Source organism: Cannabis sativa, chromosome 1, assembly GCF_029168945.1.
Source record: "Cannabis sativa cultivar Pink pepper isolate KNU-18-1 chromosome 1, ASM2916894v1, whole genome shotgun sequence".
NCBI lineage: Eukaryota > Viridiplantae > Streptophyta > Magnoliopsida > Rosales > Cannabaceae > Cannabis > Cannabis sativa.
This window is the reverse complement of record NC_083601.1, coordinates 1,684,368-1,703,549: the sequence shown is the minus strand read 5'-3', so window position 1 is coordinate 1,703,549 and position 19,182 is coordinate 1,684,368. Positions and strand designations below refer to the sequence as shown.

The 19,182-nt window shown below is 34.7% G+C and overlaps 3 protein-coding genes across 3 annotated transcripts; 1 reads left to right on the top strand and 2 right to left on the bottom strand.

The window, feature by feature from the left end:
* Positions 1-227: 227 nt before the first annotated feature.
* On the bottom strand, positions 228-2,406 carry LOC115708225 (signal recognition particle 14 kDa protein). Its single transcript, XM_030636444.2, has 4 exons — positions 2,256-2,406; positions 2,027-2,120; positions 1,802-1,911; positions 228-660 (listed from the first exon to the last, which is right to left on the bottom strand). The coding sequence occupies exons 1-4, from the start codon at positions 2,256-2,258 to the stop codon at positions 505-507; spliced, it is 363 nt and encodes a 120-aa protein (XP_030492304.2). The 5' UTR covers positions 2,259-2,406; the 3' UTR covers positions 228-504.
* Positions 2,407-3,967: 1,561 nt separating this feature from the next.
* On the top strand, positions 3,968-4,798 carry LOC115706848 (oleosin Cor a 13). Its single transcript, XM_030634606.2, has one exon. It carries the CDS (start codon positions 4,085-4,087, stop codon positions 4,520-4,522), a length of 438 nt encoding a protein of 145 aa, XP_030490466.1. The 5' UTR covers positions 3,968-4,084; the 3' UTR covers positions 4,523-4,798.
* Positions 4,799-13,904: 9,106 nt separating this feature from the next.
* On the bottom strand, positions 13,905-18,744 carry LOC115706895 (cyclic nucleotide-gated ion channel 2-like). The gene is made up of 8 exons (XM_061102303.1): positions 18,569-18,744; positions 17,879-18,470; positions 15,633-15,848; positions 15,232-15,524; positions 15,046-15,157; positions 14,714-14,950; positions 14,527-14,613; positions 13,905-14,448 (listed from the first exon to the last, which is right to left on the bottom strand). The coding sequence occupies exons 1-8, from the start codon at positions 18,583-18,585 to the stop codon at positions 13,957-13,959; spliced, it is 2,046 nt and encodes a 681-aa protein (XP_060958286.1). The 5' UTR covers positions 18,586-18,744; the 3' UTR covers positions 13,905-13,956.
* Between the last annotated feature and the right edge of the window lie 438 nt (positions 18,745-19,182).

The following is a 19,182-nucleotide window of genomic DNA, read 5'->3' as shown; positions in this document are numbered from 1 at the left end:
ACTTATTTTGGTTTTTTTTTTTTTTCAAATTTTTAATCTATTATATAAATTTCTCTATATCTCAAGCTAGAAATGAGCAACTTTTACATTATTTTGGGAGTGCAAATATATATAACTTCCCTCGTTTTATTAAATTTCCTTAGCCAATTATGCTTCTATTTATTTATTTTAACTTGAGGGGGAGGGAACGTGATTCATTTTCAAAGCAAAAGTACAGAAGTAACTACTAACCAGTAATAAGCTCATTTAATAATATCAAGCAGTGTTTTTCAATTCTACAAGAGACAAACTTTAGAACGATTTTTTCTGAAAATCATATCAAAAATCTCATCAAAATGCTTCAATATCAAATAATATAACTATCAAAAAAAAACAACCAGCATAACAAAATCATGAAAGCTTTAATCCCTGTGCAATTGAACAAAAAAAAAATCTACTTTTCTGGGTGATTAGTGTGTAAGACGAAGGCAAAAGGCACTATTATAGTCTTTACAGAGGCTTTCTTTACACCTTCCTGGGGTTCTTCAGATCTGCCTCTTTCTTATCAGTCTCCATGGCTTTTTTCTTTTCTTTTCTCTCCCTCTTCTTTAGAGCTGTCATGTGGGCCTTTAGGATAGTGGCATATGAAGCTTGAAAGCGCATATGATCCTTCGCCCCAACCTTCCCCAAGAAGCAAAATATAAGATTCGAGTGTCAACCAAGTTCAAGTTCAATGAAAGAGAGTCAATGCATTAGCATCACTCTGCCTCAAGAAAAAGCTAACCTTCACTATTGACATTACTTTAGTACATTTAAACGGAAAAGTTCGAAAACAAGCACTTAGCACAAACATGTTACTACCAGTACCATCACCAACTAAAAAGTATAAATCAAACTTTGGTTTGTATGACTGATACAAAGAATGAGTGATAGATATGCAACAATATGATTAGTCTCCTTTTTTTTTTACATAACCACTACCTACCATTGTATAGTATTCATCAAGCTTCATACCTCAGTCTAATATGTATGTAAAACCTACAACAGAATTAATGTCTATTTTCACATAACCACTACCTACCATTGTATAGTATTCATCAAGCTTCATACCTCAGTCTAATATGTATGTAAAACCTACAACAGAATTAATGTCTATTTTCACATAACCACTACCATGGTATGTATTCATCAACCGTCATACTTCACTACACTATGTAATGTAAACCTTAATACAACACAAACTAAAATTGTTACAGCTATAGGATACAGAAGGTTTCACAATCCATAAAACTCAAAGCAGCTACATGGTAATTTTTCCAAATTTGGGAATCTAATCTCATCTACCTAAAATTCAGGGCACACATAACGAGTGTCACAAGTCATAAATCCTTAATAATTAGCTCCATTCTATGGTCTCCTCACAGTCACAGGATCATACTCATATCGAAGTAGATCCAATACATCCACAACTGGGAATTGTGCCCTCCATTCTAGTATCTAAAAACTTTATCTAACTATACCTCATAAACATAACACCAAATGTTAAAGCATATCAACTCAAACACAGTAAACAACAAACAATAACAATCATCTAAGATTCTAAATAAATCATACCATGGTAAAGGGCATGTCTGTACAAAAACCTTTTCAAACAACGTATACCCATTAAGCAAATTATTCCAAAAACAGCGTGATTGGGCAGTACAATTTTCTTAACACTTCCTCAATTGGATATTAAAAGCAACAGACGAAAATTCAACACATGCTACTAACAAAATAGGGCTACAATTAAAATAATAACAATAATAATAAAAATACATACCGAAGTAGAAATCGTCTTCTTCCCGTCTGTTGCGCGAATAAGGCATCGAAATTCGAGGATTTCTCCAGAAGATTTCATCTTATTCTTTTGCACATGAGATTTCAAAGGTGCTAAAAACAAAAACCCACATACGTAAATGCAAATTACAAAGGGGGAAGAAAAAAAAAACAACTGATATATGAATTTGGCTATAATCACAAACACACATGGATAAAGAGTATATACATCGTTTAAGGGTGACCCAAACAGAACCAATGTCGGTGCTTCGCTCGAACATGCTAGTAAGCTCATTGAGAAAAGGATCTAACAGCAATAGAACCTTGAACGAAACGAAACAACAATTGTAAACAGTTTCAGAAAAACTTATTATAATTTTTTGATCGACCATAAAGAAAAACTTATATAAAGAAGAAGAACAGAAAAACGATTATGCTATATGAGTAGAGAAGGATACCATGGCGTTGTTCAGTTCAATGCGATTGGGATCTGTAATTCTCAATCAGATCTCTTGAGCTACTCTTCTTCTTCACCAAGTTTCGGAGTTAGCCAAGCCTACATGAACGAATTTAGAGAAACGTATTAGTACGGCCCTCAAAAGAAACCCTTTGGGTTTGGGCCCTATTATTTCTTTCTGGGTTTGGGCCCTATTATTTGTTGGTTTAATAGTTGATGGAAAATTTACATGGTATACTAACTTTTGTTAATTTTTTACAAAAATACTGTCAGGCGGTATTTTTGACTTTTTTAATGTGTGTTTTATAAGTTTCATACTGTTGTATACTGTGTTAAGTTTTCACTGGTGTTTTTTAGTTGTTCTACTATTGTTTTGAGTTGTTCTGCTTTGTGTTTTACTGGTATTTTATAAGAACACAGTATTTTTGAAAAGATTTTCGTGTGACGGTATTTTTGTAAAAGTTAACCCAAATTCCAGTATTTTTGTAAGTTTTCCTAGTTTATTGGGAATTTAATTTCAAAGTTTTTACACCAAATTTCTAATTTTTTTTATTTAATTAGGATTTTTGCCCCCTTAACTTTGACATGTACCAAATCATGCTCCCTGAACTTTTGAGGTCCTTAAAAATGCCCCCTACTATTGAGATTGTTGGATTTAAGGATTTTTTTTTTCCAATTTTAGTAAAAAAGTCTAACATGGATGAAAGTCTAGGGGTCATGATTTAGTACATGTCAAAGTTCGAGAAGCATGATTTGGCAGAATCAAAGTTTGAGGAGCATGGTTAAGTATATAAACAATTACTGAAAGGCTAATTAGGATTTTTTCCCCCTGAACTTTGACATGTACCAAATCATGTCCCCTGAACTTTTAAGGTCATTAAAAATGTCCCATGAACTATTGAGATTGTTGAATTTAAGGACTTTTTTCTAATTTTTTTATTTTTAAATTTTTAATTTTTAATTAAAAAATTGAAAAGTGAAAATAGTTTTATAGAAATATTTTTGAAAAATATTTTTACTTTTCTAATTTTAAAAACAGAACTGATTAAAAAAATATTACTAAACGCCACCATAATAAAAGAAAATACAATTAAATATTTATAATAATAATTAATTTAATAATTTAGACATCTATTAATAATATTTTATAGCAACGGATTATTATTTTATTTTCAAATTGTTTAATACAGTAAAAATTTGAATTTTTTTTATTTTTACATTTTGATTTTTTTTTTTTTTTTTTTTTTTGCATTTATCCAGAATTCTATATAAAAAAACTCTTATAGCAACTAATTGAGCTAATCGCAACTAAAATCTACACAACTCAACAACTCACCTAAAAACTACCTATAACAATTGATCAAACCATAAATTAAAAAAAATGTAAAAAATAGTATGAGGTAATTCTTTAAAAAAAAATCAATTATTTTAATACAGTAAAAAATTATATATTAGAAAACATGTAATATTATTTTGGTTAGGAAGCTTAGTTTGAGACCACACTTTTTGAAAAACGTCTATTATTTTGAGAAATATGTGATGATACAAAAGAAAAACCAAAAACAATGTGTCGCAAGACAAAAGCGGTGAGTGACATGCAAGCCCTTGCATGAGAAGGACTCAACACGTGGCACACTCCTACTGTACACGTGCCACGCCACAATCATCAACCTTCCCAGTCTTCCTTTCCTACATAAACTCCCAACACATATCACTCTCAAATAACCATTATAATTACTCACTTCCAAACATTCGTCTCCTCATTTTAGTTTTCTTGTTTTTCCACAATCAAAACACTTATTACAAGAGCCGTTCGATCATTCCGATCCAATGGCGGAGCTTCATCAGCAATCTCAACAGCACTACGGCCAACCACAGACACAGCCTAGGTCCCACCAAGTGGTGAAGGCTGCAACGGCGGTGACCGCCGGCGGTTCCCTCCTGATCCTGTCGGGTCTGGTCCTGGCCGCAACGGTCATCGCTCTGACAATCGCGACCCCACTGTTTGTGATATTCAGTCCTGTTCTGGTGCCAGCTTTAATCACCGTGGGTTTGATCATAACAGGGTTTCTTGCCTCGGGAGGATTCGGTGTGGCAGCGATCACCGTGTTATCGTGGATATACAGGTACGTGACAGGTAAGCACCCACTAGGAGCTGACCAGCTTGACCAAGCTCGACACAAGCTAGCCAGCAAGGCTAGGGAGATGAAGGACAAGGCTGAGCAGTTCGGGCAGCAGCATCTCACCTCTGGGCAGCAGCAGTCTTAAGATTCTTCACCACTACTACTTTACTGGGTTCTGATCGATGACGTGGCCCTTTTGGGTGCGTCGATTGTAAGAGTTTTATGTCAAGAATAATAAGTAAAGCTAGCTCATGTGAATGTTAATGTGGATGGAGGGGAGAGGTTACTTTTTGTTAATTTATTTTCTGTTTATGGTTAAGACTTTTTTCTTTTTTTACTTGTCTTTTTGTGTTGTGGAGTCTGTTTCGTCCTTTTGTAAGAGAAAATTTATGTGTTAAATATGAACTTTTTTTTTCCCCTATTTCAAATGTTGTGTTCTCTAATCTCTCCTTTACAACGTTCAAATAATAATAATAATAATAATAATTATATATCGTTGCATTTGGGGTCATGGTATGCGCTGCGCGCACGTGTGTCATAGAATGGTAAGAGATTTGGATGGTGATTTAAAACTTGCATGCAGTGCTGCACGTGTTAAGCTTTTGACATTTTGTTTGATAGAAAACTTCATTTTGAAGCAAATATACGAGTTTATATACTATTTTCACGTAAAAAAAAGAATAGCACTATATATTTTATACTTAAATAGTGCATATATAAATATAAATATCAATATGCATATCAGCCAAAGAAATTTACAAGTGTGTTTTCAAAATTGTAAAAAGTAGAAGTGAAGTATATATAGGTTGCCAGGAAATCAGTATACGATTGTGCGCCAATTAATTAATAATAAAATTTGCCTCCCGGTCCCGTTCCCGTTCCATCCCCCTTTTCAGAATTTTAAACGTTCTTAATTTAAACCAAAAATAATTTGGACTATATATTTATGCAAAATAGACACTGGACTCTTATGACTCAGCTCACCGGCCCTCACCGTTACCTGTACGTTTCTCTCTCTATATGACCATCCTAGCCCTACTCCCCACTTCACCCTTTAGAGAAACAAAAGAAAAATTAACAAGCAAACCAAAATCACTTTTTTTTTTTTAAAATGGGAACCAAAACAACTTATGGCGGACCACTACTGATATTTATTTGTTGTTGGGAAAAGTGAGATAGTTAATGAGAAATTTGAAAAAAATATGCATAAAATACTCTCTCTTTCTCTATCTTTCTCAGTTCTCTCTCAACATCTCACCCTCACCAAAACCGAACCTACCCTCACCGCCTACACAAACGACCACCGTGAGACCCGACTACCTTCGAGATGTTGAAGGTAAGCATTCGGCCCATTTTTTTTTGTCATTATTTTTTTTGGGGTGATTTATGATGGGCAATGTTGTCAAAGGAATAAATTGAATGATTAATGTTTGTTATCTGTGAGTAGATGTTAGACTTAGGGACGAAAATGGCCAGATCTAAGTTTTGAGCAAAAAATTGGTTTTTTTGTCAGGCTCGATGGTGGTCCGATGGTAGTTTGATGCTTTCTTGTTGTTAAAATGAGTAGACGAAGGTCCGATGGTAGTCCGATGATATGGTCCGATGGTAGTCCGATGGTGGGCCGATGGTCACCTGATGCTACTTTTTTTTTATGTGCAAAAATATTAAAAGATAAAAAAAAAATTGGGTAGCAGATATGGTCTGATGGGGTCCGATGGTAGTCCAATGGTAGTCCGATGGTCACCTGATGCTACCTTTTTTTATGTGCAAAAATATAAAAAAAAAAATTAGGTAGCATATATGGTCCGATGGTCACCTGATGCTACTTTTTTTTATGTACAAAAACATAAAAAAAAATAATAAAAAAAAAATTGATAACAGATATGGTCTGATGGGTCCGATTGGGGGTCCGATGGGGTCCGATTGGTCCGATTGTGTCTGATGTGGGGTCCGATGGGGTCCGATTGTGTAAATGGGGAGTATTTTAGGGATATCATAAAAATTGTCATATCCTACAAATATTAGTTATTATGTTAGGAAAAAAAGTTTAACCAAATGTAAGCATAAAAAATCAAATTTCCCTAGTTAATTTACTATGGAGAGAGCGCAACAGAAGTTGTTACGGGCCACCAAAGTTAACTAATTTTTATGAGAAATGCTAAAAGGTAGTTGTTGACCGAGATTTTCGGCAACTATTAAAATATGCTTATAATATTGAGCTGTAAGAAAGTGAGATAAGGATTTTTACGTGGTTGGGGCGTTAATGAGCCTTAGTCCACGAGTCTTTGTTATTAATGGATGTATTTAATACAGATTCCACACTTGAGGGAATGTTACCCTTATAAATACAGAGAATGTTCTTGGTGAGTATTTTCTCTTCTTGCTCATATGCAACCCAAGATTCTCGATCCCATTAAATGAGTTTTGAGGGGGTATTTATAGTGTTTTTGGTGGGGTAATCCCTAGAATTGTTCTTACAAACGTATCTGTAAGTATCCATAAAGTTGGGTATTCCCAATGAATATGCCATGGGTAATGCATGATCAAATCCCTAGGTGCTGTAGGGTTTTTATGAGGAATGTCCTTTTTGCCTTGTGATTGATGTGACTCTTCGCAGAGTAGCCGTCGCTAGACTTAAATGATCATTACTGTGGCGCTGCTGTTTGGAGGTCGTGCCGTCAGACTTTATTGCGTGTTGCAGTCCCAACACGCTTCCTCCCATGCAGCATTAAATGCGACTTGATTGCTCAGGAGAGGCATGACACTTCCCGGAGAGGCTTTATGCTATGCGAGCTTCCGGGAGCACCTTGCACTCCGGGTGCCTCCTCCGGGACCTATGCCCAGGGCGCTTCCTTGTGGCATACAAAGACTTATCAAATATTTACAAGTTATCTGATCCACGTGTCCCTGTTTGATTGGTCCACGTATATTGGGCGAAATCAGGGGCAACAGTAGTAGTGGTGATTAACACTCTTCTATTTATTATTGCTATTGGTCCATATAGTTTAATGTAATAACTTTTAAAGAGTATTGCTAGCCAATTAATTGTAAGGTGATATGCCTAAAAGTACTAGGTACTATTGGTGTCGAATAGCAATGCTCAATTTTTAATACTAATCTTATTATTAGGTGACGCTTTATAATTATTAATTTGTAAATATTTGGTCAAAAGAATAAAATAAAAAATAGAGACCTATAGTCACTCACTTAATCTCTCTCACACACATTAAAATCGTTGGCGACCCTAGTTCGGCTAACACTGAACCCACGCACCAGAGCATTGACTTCTCACTCAACGGTGACCTCAATCTCTAAGCGGCGCTGCTCCTTTTGCCACCGTTAACTCGAGATTGCAAGTCAAAGTTTGAAGGTTCAAACTTTGAACAGATTTTTTGGCCAATCCAGCATCCGTTTGACGAGTCTTCTTCACCACTAGACTCAGCTCATCGAGGAGAACAATATACTCTAAGCCATTTCGTCCATCCCACTACTTTTAATGATGCTTTTATAACTTCGTCTCTTTCCGAAAATTTTCAGACGATATCGTATGCCGTTTCCACAAATAGTTGGCATGAGTGTGATCTACTCATCGAGTTGGTTGTTTTGATATGCATCATCCCTATTTTTGGTGATGTTTTCGGTACACCTATTTTTACCGCCACTGATAGTAGGGATATAAGTCAGTCGGTTTGGTCGGGTTACAACATATTTTTACCAACCCAATATAATTTTCGAGTTGTAAATATTTAATTGTAAACCGCCTAATTAAAAATTAGAAAACTGATCTTCACTTTTTTTTTGCTGAATGTTATATTTCTTCTATGAAAAAATATTGCTTTGTGAAGTAGAATTTTTGTAAGATATAAATAAGAATTTTTTTTTTTCAAAAAGTTATATATATTTTATTTATAAAGATCATAGTCCACTAATTAAACTCACTCTAATAAGTCACAAATTAGTTTAAGTCTACTAAAAGAAAGAAAGAAGAAAGCATTTTCTCATTTCTCTAACGTTTTTAAATATGCAAACTGTAGATTTATGAATAACATCTTTGAGAACTATGAGAAGAAAAATAAAATTGCAGTACCTATCACCAATAGATTATTTGTTAGAAATTAGAATTTATTTTTTCCAAAAAATCTTAATCTATTGATTATCATATAAATAATTTTAATCCTACAGCTATTAATTAGCTTTGCTCTAAAAAGCCACAAATTAGTTTTGCTCATAAAACATTATTCATAAAAAAAAAAGAAAGAGAAAGTATTGACTCATTTTCTTTTCCGTGAATGTGTAGTTCTTTAAATATGTAAACTATAGATTAATTTTGTTAGAACTATTATTTTCTGTAGTGACAAATTATGTCCAGTAGCTTTCCAGTTGCGTCTGGGACTCGTAGTGTTTTGTCTGGGGTTCGTACTGTTAGTGTTAGTCCACGTCAGCAAAGATATTTTAGGTTTTAATTGTTCAGACGGTAACAGTTGTCTATTTCGGGTTTCTTGGTTTAGCTGGGTATAAATACGATTTCTGGTTATTTTGTTGACGAACTTTTGATCGGAGATTTGGGGATTACGTTCGTTTCTTTTCGTCTTGTTTCTTCTGTATGTTCTATGGCAGGTCAGATCTTGGAGCTTGAGAGTGTTCATCAATGGCGGAATGATGCGAGATGCGGAATTGCTGAGTTCAAACTGAAGGGAGTTCAGTGTCATCTTCATCATCAGATCTGAAGGGATTTCAGGTTGAAGACATGTTGAAGAAGAGCTCAGTTGCAGCACAAGGGATTGTGCATTAACAATCAGTGTTCTTGATTGTTGTTGGTAATTCATTACTAATTGCTGTTAAGGTTGTATTTGATTCCTTTAGAGAGAATTGGAAATTGTAATATGAACCTTTGAGAATTAGTGGATGAATTTACCCTGGTTCGGGGAACCCAAGCACTAGTCGGCTGAGATGTGTTTTCAGTGCAGATGAAGCTTGTAAAATTCTGGTGTTGAATCTTTGATTTTGTTCTTTTTATATTCAAGATTAAATCAAGATAAAATCAATCTAAATATGAAAAAGATAGGTTAGACAAGAACTTGGGCTTACAAATTTGTCTAAAAAAAATAAATCTGATAACCAAATTATGAGAAGAAAAATAAAACTGCAGTACCATAACACCTGCTAAATTCAAAAAAATTTATAGATACTTATATCACTTTGAATGTTAGCAGTTCTTAGAAGGCTTATTACCACTAAAGAATATATTGAAACACGTGCTGCCTAACAAAAAAAATGGATTCAGAATTATAAAGATCTGTCTATTATTTACGATCTAGCCAAAAAACAAAACAATGACAAATTAAGTACATTCATGGAGACCTATTTTTATTTAATTGAAATCACATTTAATAATTAAATTAACACAAAAGCCAGGAAAAGAAAAGAAGAGAGATTAATAAAATTTAAATCATAATTTATAATCCAATTAAGAGAAAACCAAAAAAAAAAAAAAAGAAATAGATAATTGTATGCAACAGAAAAATATACATACTCATAGAAGAAACACCTCTCATATAGATGGATTGAGTAGAATATCTCGCATTTGAAAATAGTTCCTTTTCTTTTTCAATTCTAAAGTTAATTTTTTGGATAAACGTGCATAAAATAAAAATCTAAAATAAAAAAAAAAAACAGAAAAGAAAGAAAAAGATGATCAGACCAGGTGATGATTCCAATGCCTACATCGCGATTCGTCGGGTGTAAAGAGATGAAGGTAGAGCAACAAAGAGTTTAGTCAGAGAACTTGAGAATATGGTAAGGGAATGGTTTTGTAAAATAAATAGGCAATAGAAATCCAGATAAAACGGTATGGTATGGGAAAGGTTTTATTAAATAAAATGCCAATTAAATGTAATTTAAAATTTGAAGTTACGAAAACTGTAAAGGCAAAGGTTTTGTAAAAAGGAGAAATCAAAATTTAAAGCTAATTAAATGAGAAGAATAAAATCAAAAACTCATATAAGCTAAAAAATTAAGAAAAAGAAGATTAGGAAAAAAAAAACTCATATAAGCTGCCACATAGGAATCCTTTGTGCATTCCTTTATTATATATATTGATGATATTGATATTGATATAGATGGTACTACCTATATATTTTAATTAAATAAGTAATAAATTCCTATAACTAATTTTTTTTAATGGTGTTGGACACATTAATAAATTTTTATAAAAATATTACATTTTAGGTAAAAATTTATAATTTTATTCTCACACAAATTTTTTTATAAAATAATATTTTTTTTTATAAAACAACCGTAAAATAACAAAATAAAACAATTAAAACAATAATGGAACAACTAAAAAAACAACTGTAGAACAACAGTTAAAACTTAACACGCACTACTACAAATATCAGAATTCGCGACGGTCCTAAAAACGATTTTTTTTGGGGACCGTCATTAAAAAAATTAAGTAATTATTTAAAATCGTCGGGAAAAATTTAGTATTCCCGACGGTTTTAAATTGTAGTAAACAAAATAGGCGATATTTTTTTTTAATAAAATGTGATTTTTTTAATGGACCCTTATAGGCGACGGTTTAAAACCGTCACCTATACTATAGGGGACCGTTTAAAACTGTCGCCTATAAGGATCTATTAAAATATCATCACCTACTTCTTGTCACATTTCCCACGTGCCCACCTATTTTTTTTCTATTTCCCACATGCCCACTTATATCTTCTCACCTATTTCTTCTCCATTTCCCACACACTAAAACGAAAATCTTAACTCTCAAAAACTCCACCCACGCCTCCGTACCATCCCCCTCCTCTCTCGCCGTCTTCCTCCCTCTCTCGATCTCCCTTTCTTCTTGTCTCTCCCGTCCATCGATCTCCACCCACCCCTCCTCCCGTCGGTCCCCCTCTACTCTTCGTCGCATACGTCGGACCACCACCACCTCCCATCGGTGTCCCTCTCATCTTCGTCTCATACGTCGGACCACCACCACTTCCCGTCCGTCACTTTGGTATAAATATATGTATTTATTTATTTTGTTATTTCCCGTCCGTCGCTAATTAGTTGTTTTATTTTAATTTAGGTAAAATTACAAAGCTAATGGAGGAAAAAATAGGGGAAAATATAGATTTTTCTGCCATTGTATTTTTTTTCTTTTTATTTTTTTTTACATTTCCGACGGTTTAAAATCGTCGCCTATAACAGGGTATATGCGACAGTTTTGAATCGTGCCCTATACTATAGGCGACCCCTATAGTATAAGGCACGGTTATAAACCGTCGTTTATACCCAGTTATAGGCGACAATTTTAAACCGTCGGGAAACTCTCATTAGCGACGGTTTTGAACCGTCACCTATTATGCGCGTTTTACGACGGTCGTATAGGCAACTGTTATAGAAACCGATGGGAATACTTTAAACGACTATTTAAAAATGTCGGGAAAACCTATTTTTGTAGTAGTGACGGTATACAGTATAAAACTTGCATAATATTTTTGAGAAAAACATATTATTTTTGAAAAAAAAAAATTCGTCTCACATTAAAAAAATAAAAAATTTAAAATTTTCAGTATGTGATATAAAAACTCCATATATCAACTCTGTATTAAGAATTCTCAAAGCTTCATTTACTATATAGGCCAGATAGCTGACCCAATAAAAATTAGGGCTGAACATCGGGCGGGTTTACCGGGTTTCGGGTTGGCGGGTTTTGGGTTCACGGGTTTCGGGTTCAAAAAATTGAAACCGAACCTGGACCCGAATAACGCATGGGTTGGCGGGTTGGCGGGTTAGCGGGTCACGGGTTGGCGGGTTTCGGTTGGTCGGGTTTAGCGGGTTGGCGGGTTGACCCGGTCAACTCAGTCAACTCGGTCAACTCTTTAAAAAAAATTAATTTTTTATTCAAATAATTATTTTTTTTTATTTTTTTATTTATTAAATTAAGCATATATAATATAACAATTTGTTCATAGTATCTACTATTGAAGAAAAAATACATTAATCAATCCAACCAACAAGCAAACAACCTATTTATCAAAGATTCAAATCAAACTTCATATTCATGTTCATGAATCATGATAAAAGTGAAAACTAAAATATTTCAAAATACATCCATATCCAATATCCATAGTCCATAAAAATCTAAAGTCCATATTATATATATAAAAAGAGTAATAAAAGAAATATATATATAATATATTTATAAACCGGGTTGGCGGGCGGGTTCGCGGGTTCAACCTGAAACCCGGTACCCCTAAAATCTCAACCCGCCAACCCACCCGAAGGGTACCGGGTTGAACCCAACCCGCCCGAAGCTTTTTAAATTTTTTTTTTTGCGGGTTCACCAGTTCGGGTTCGGACGGGTTGCTCGGGCTCGGGTCAAACCCGTTCAAAATGTTCAGCCCTAATAAAAATATGATATGATCACAAGATCATCACTATAAGCCATATAGTCTGTGATGATGAATATAGCTGCATCAGAATTAAGCATCCGATAAGGAGGGCCTACTTAGCTGCATCAGAATTAAGCATCCTCCGATAAGGAGGGCCTACCTAGCTGCATCAGAATTAAGCATCCGATAAGGAGGGCCTACCCAGCGAGCTGAAACAAGACTATATAGAAGAACCTCAACAAGCTAGTGGAGACACTTGCACAAACTATGTGCTAAGGTCGTTCCATTTCGACAAAAGACTCACGCCCAAATTTCATAGCTTAGAGTTTGCAATCCCAAATTTCATATTATATATATAAAAAGAGTAATAAAAGAAATATATATAATATATTTATAAACCGGGTTGGCGGGCGGGTTCGCGGGTTCAACCCGAAACCCGGTACCCCTAAAATCTCAACCCGCCAACCCACCCGAAGGGTACCGGGTTGAACCCAACCCGCCCGAAGCTTTTTAAATTTTTTTTTTTTGCGGGTTCACCAGTTCGGGTTCGGACGGGTTGCTCGGGCTCGGGTCAAACCCGTTCAAAATGTTCAGCCCTAATAAAAATATGATATGATCACAAGATCATCACTATAGGCCATATAGTCTGTGATGATGAATATAGCTGCATCAGAATTAAGCATCCGATAAGGAGGGCCTACTTAGCTGCATCAGAATTAAGCATCCTCCGATAAGGAGGGCCTACCTAGCTGCATCAGAATTAAGCATCCGATAAGGAGGGCCTACCCAGCGAGCTGAAACAAGACTATATAGAAGAACCTCAACAAGCTAGTGGAGACACTTGCACAAACTATGTGCTAAGGTCGTTCCATTTCGACAAAAGACTCACGCCCAAATTTCATAGCTTAGAGTTTGCAATCCCAATTATGATTTTCTTACCCGCAAAAGGAAGGGTCCTTCCCTTTTTGGTCTACTAATATTGGTACCGATTAGCATGTATAGTCCATAGCCGCCCAACCACAAACATCAACCTTGGATGACCAGCTTCTTAATTTCGGCAAAACTTATTAATAAAGTGTCCATATATTTTTTCACTCAAAAAAAAAAAAAATTGTCCATATATTTAAAAGAGGGCCATGAGCTAATTAATTGCATTTATATATAATGTCCTTAAATTAACATATAAATATTATTCAAGGTGATCATGTGGCCTGAGCGATAGGAACAAAACAGCATATTGGGTAAGCCGATTCTTAGCAGCCGTAGCTCCATCAAGCGAAGGCGCCACCGAAATTCCCCTAGTTCTCATCCTATAGCGGCGCCAGCCAAGCTGTATAACGACGGCTCCCCATGTTCGCCAGTTGGAGGAGTAGTATCTAGCCGTTCGTTTGAGCCTCTCGCTAGCGAATTTGTAGCGGAAGTGATTGATGACGTAGCGGAGATCCTCTGCATCGATCACGAACGATTCGATCATATCAACACAGGTGAATGTGGCTGAGGATGCCGGAAGACGGTCCCTGAATGGTCTGCATAGACACCACGACAGAAGCTCATCGCCTAAGAAACCGCCGCACTCCAACGTGCTCGTGGCTAGGAACCCTTTACTTAGCCGCTGGCTTCGTTTTACTCTCCCACGGACTATAAACGACATCCTTTTAATTGGGTCTCCCTCTCTCACTATCTGAAATTGAAACCTATATATTAATTAACCGAATGAGAGATCTTATTATAATTTTATAATTTGTTAATTAATTGAAACCTTTTCGCCTTTGGAGTAGATAAGTGGTCTGAGACGATCACAAATGTTGTCAAGAATGAGATCGTCTAACAAGTGGAAGAGTGGAACCTATATATAGATACCAAAACATTAAACAGAGTAAATTTGATAGATATTTTTAATTAATCTGAGAAATCTTTTAAAATAACACCTAACTAAAATGAAGTACCTTCTTGACGATGTCTATGCAAAGAAAACGTCTAATGTCTCTGCGGAGACCATCGGGAAAATGTTTGATAAGTTCCATCTCATCCTGACCACCCATGGCTGCCCAACTTTGACGTTGAAAATGTCTAACTCTACCTCTCAAATGAGATGGAATTTGTCTCCTCTTCATCCACCATTCCAGATCTCGATACTGTAGTTGCATTTTCTTCTTATTTTCCATTACCGTATGCAAGAACACCTTTTGTTTTTATCATCATGACATATAAAATTAATGAATTAGCTAGCTCACTAGTCAATCAGAGCAATATATATATATGATCATGCCTCTCTCACCTGTATATTCCCGATTAAAGTAACAAAAAGCACCAACCCAGCAATTGTTATGCAGCAAGAAAAAATCAATTCGAGCCAGTTACATGTGGGTTCTAGCTCGTTCCCGAAGGAGCTGTAAAAATCAATTATTAAATTGTATCATCATTAGATACAGTTAATTGGTAATAAATTCACTTAATTAATTACCTGAGGTTCAACAAACCCCAGAAAATGGGATAAAGGAGCTTAACGGCGAGGGAGTTGCTGGAATAGACTTGAAGAACAGGATTATAAATTCCATAATTGAAAGGGCCATTTACATCCAAACACTTGGAGCTTATTGTTGTCATGTTATTACGACCTGGTAATAATGCCATGTCACATTGCTCCCTCGAACAATAAACAGAGAGATTATTACAACTTTTGCTTCTGTCACATTGCTGCTGGAGGCATCCCATTAAGCGTTCCGTTGCAAGAATGTACCAGCACGCTCCTGCCACCTGTTATATATATATATATAGACACACATATGATAGGGGTGTCTGTATGTGTGTTACTGTACATATATAATATGATGATGATATGAGCTTTGAATAATATAGGCTTACGTGAGAGGCAATCAAGTAAGCTATGGCATTTAGATTAAAACGCCACCAAACGCTGCCAAAGACATAACCTGTGACCTTTTGTAGTTGTCTCATTAGGTAAATGACGTGGTGCACCTTCGGAAGGAATTGAAACAAGAAGCTCAACAAAAGTACCATCATTATCACTGTGATTCTCTCTTCTCTCAGTAATTTCGGTACAATCAGCCAAATTACTGCCTACATATTAATTAATTAAGAAGGTCAAATATGTACATCTAACATTTTCTTAATATTAAATAAAAGGTACTATATACATATAGTAAAGAGCTATAATGTGTACAAGATTATTTAATATACAGATCATTAATGTGACTAATTATATATGAGAACAAATCAGTAATTACACCAAACATGGTGGGATGATTAGTTAAAATTATTTACTATATAAGTGTATGTCAACTTTATATGTAAATCATTACTCATCTTAAAATAGTGATTTGTGCACCCATAATTCACATACATAGTTAAAATGACAAGTCATATAAGTATATACATGTGTGTGATTTGTGTGTACATATTATATTTTCTTTAAACGGTCCCAAACTTCACCTATAGAGAGAACCTATAAAAAAGAGAAACGGACACAAAACCTACATTCATTCCTTAATTGTCTCGTGCAATACGAGTATATACAAAGGGATAGATGGATCACCATACCTGCTAATAGTAATTAATAAAACATACTTAAACAATGTGTGAGCCCCCATATTGAGAGCTCTCAGACTAGCACTCCCCAAACTAAAATTATTAAAAGACAAACTAAAATTATCTGGAACAAATCCTAAAGAAGAATCTAATTTTACATATAATTTTTAAGTTTGGAGACCAAACTCCAAACTTAATTAGACAATAACTTAAAACTATGTAAATAACATTAAGCACACCCGCATTTCGAAAAGTCAGAGCTTCCGTGATTTCAGATAAAAACCTCCAACTAAGAACTAAGAAGTCGATGCCAAAACCTCTCCTTGGTGTGCACATATCATTACCCATGTATTTTATATCATTACATGATTTATGACACAATTGTTAATGTAATTAAGTATTATATTTTATATATTTTAGTTTAATTATAAAAAATAGTGAATTGGTCATCAATAGTGCCACATATACTATTATATATTAAGAGTATTGTTAATTTAGTGGTGTTCAATATTTTTTATAAGTAGTACTTTCTCATTGACTAGAGATATTCGTGAAAAAAAAAATTTAGTATATAAATCTGATACTTAATTATACTAATAATAGTATAATATTAAAAATAGTACTAGCACAAATAATACATTTTAGTAATTCTTATATACACTACAAAAACAACTACGTTTAGTGACAACTTTTTAATCATAATATAATTTTTTTGTGATTAAATGTAAATTTAGTCATAACAAAAAATTACTTGTAACTAAAATATAGTATTTAGCTACAAGTTGTCACTGATTTAGCTTTAGCCACAACAAGTATCGTGATTAAAAATACATTTATTTACAATAAAATGTAATTTTTGTGACTAAGACTTTTAACCGCAAATTTTTCAGTCACAATATAGAAAAAATAATTTATAATTAGTGACAATTTTTTTTTTCAAGTTGATATTAACCATTAATGCTACGACTTGATTATAGCAATGCCTAACCATTAACCAATCAACTTTCATGTAAATTATACCTAAAATCTCCCACGGCCACAGTATTTAGTATCTTAATCAATTACATTGACTAACTTTAATTTATACGTTTCTAGCTAGTCTTATATCATTTAATTAATGTTTTTCTATTATGAACAGTATAGTAATTACCAAGTGCGTTTATTTCTAACATATTAGTGGAAGCTGTATGCAAATATAGGTGTTACATATTTACTTATAATAGTGCAATTAATTAAATAATTTATTCATTATTAAATAATGAGAAGAATTTATGCGTGTGTGGGACTACAGTTACTTCATACATAGTATTTCGCAATTAAGTAATTTTTTTTCACACATATATCAGAATAGTCATTATCATTGTTTTTTAAAGTTGAGAGAGGGGCTTAGAACTAGTCACTCACCAGTAGTGTTCCATTTATTATTATTATTATTAATTTTTTTGGTGAAGTAAGAGAGGTATGTATGAGTCTTAATAATAATATGACATGTGGTATTGAGCATTGGTTACTCCTTAGCAATACTCTCACTTGAAATAACAAAATTAAAATTGATGTCTGACCTGTGGAATTGGAAGAATAACAAAAGCATCAAGCCAAAAACCCTTAAAAGATCGCACGTAATGTAATGCAATCTCACGTGAGTCCCACACGAGTTTCCCGCAGCCGACCACCATGGATTCACTGGACACGTAAGCAAGCCGAAACTGAAGCCAAATGTAAGCCAAATGAAGCGCATCCAAACACGTCCTTACGACAGTCACCGCCGCCGCAAGTGGCACGTCCAAGTAAAAGCAAGGATCTCCCGCCGCGCTCAACGACATTACGTACAAGAAAAGAGGGTCTACGGCCAACGCCATCCCACGCGCCAGCAGCACCACGCGATTCCACCTCTTCACGTTATTGCTACGTGGGTCCACGATCCCACCATGGGCCGCCTTCGGTCTGGCCCAATTGGAATGGGCCCGCAATTTTGTAGGCCTTAGGCTGGAACCGGCAGTGGCTTCCCAGTACGGTTGCTGTGAAGGGTAGCATCGATGGGAGTGGAAAATAGGTAATCCAACCTGAGTACATGCGAAGCATTCGTTGGAATCGAAAATGATCCGCTTCTGTTCATCTGAGATATCGATGACGTTTCTGCTGTTTATTTCTTCGCTGTAAAAAGTTTAAAACAAATGATTAAAAACCCATTTTATTTTTCATCTTTATTATAATTAATGTCGTATTGGTATATATTGATAATTGATTAAAACCTTGAAGGATTAGACATGGTGAGTGGTGTCTGAGATAGAGAGAGCTGATACTGAAGAGAAGAACAATAGAAAGAAAATATCAGAGGAGAAAGGGGGACGAGCTATGGCCCAGGGGAACAGGCTGGGCACGTAGCCAATGCGCATGAACGTAAAGTGTACTGTGGTTTTCAGTATACGAAGCCACCTATGGTTTTATTTATAAACGTCATTTTTACAGCATTTGCATCTTAATTAATTATTATATATTATATTATAAGAATAATTATTCTATTAATAAATAATTACTGATTGTTATTTATTTCTTCGCTGGCGGATAACTTTGAAACCTTAAAGGTAAGCTTTCTTTTGCTTTAACGTTTAGTGTGTTCGAAAGTATAGTACAGGTTGCAGAAATCATCTGGACATTTGGGACAAAATGAGAACTATATTTATATTAGTTAATGTATATATGTATCCATGTATACATATTGATGAAGTGTGCATAGTTTGGAGCTATTATTATATAAATACATATTATAATCCTTTTTTATCATGAAGTTATATATTCAAACTCAACTCTTAACAATTTTTTCATCATGTTGAATCAAGCCAAATTGGTAATCGGAATTTTTAGT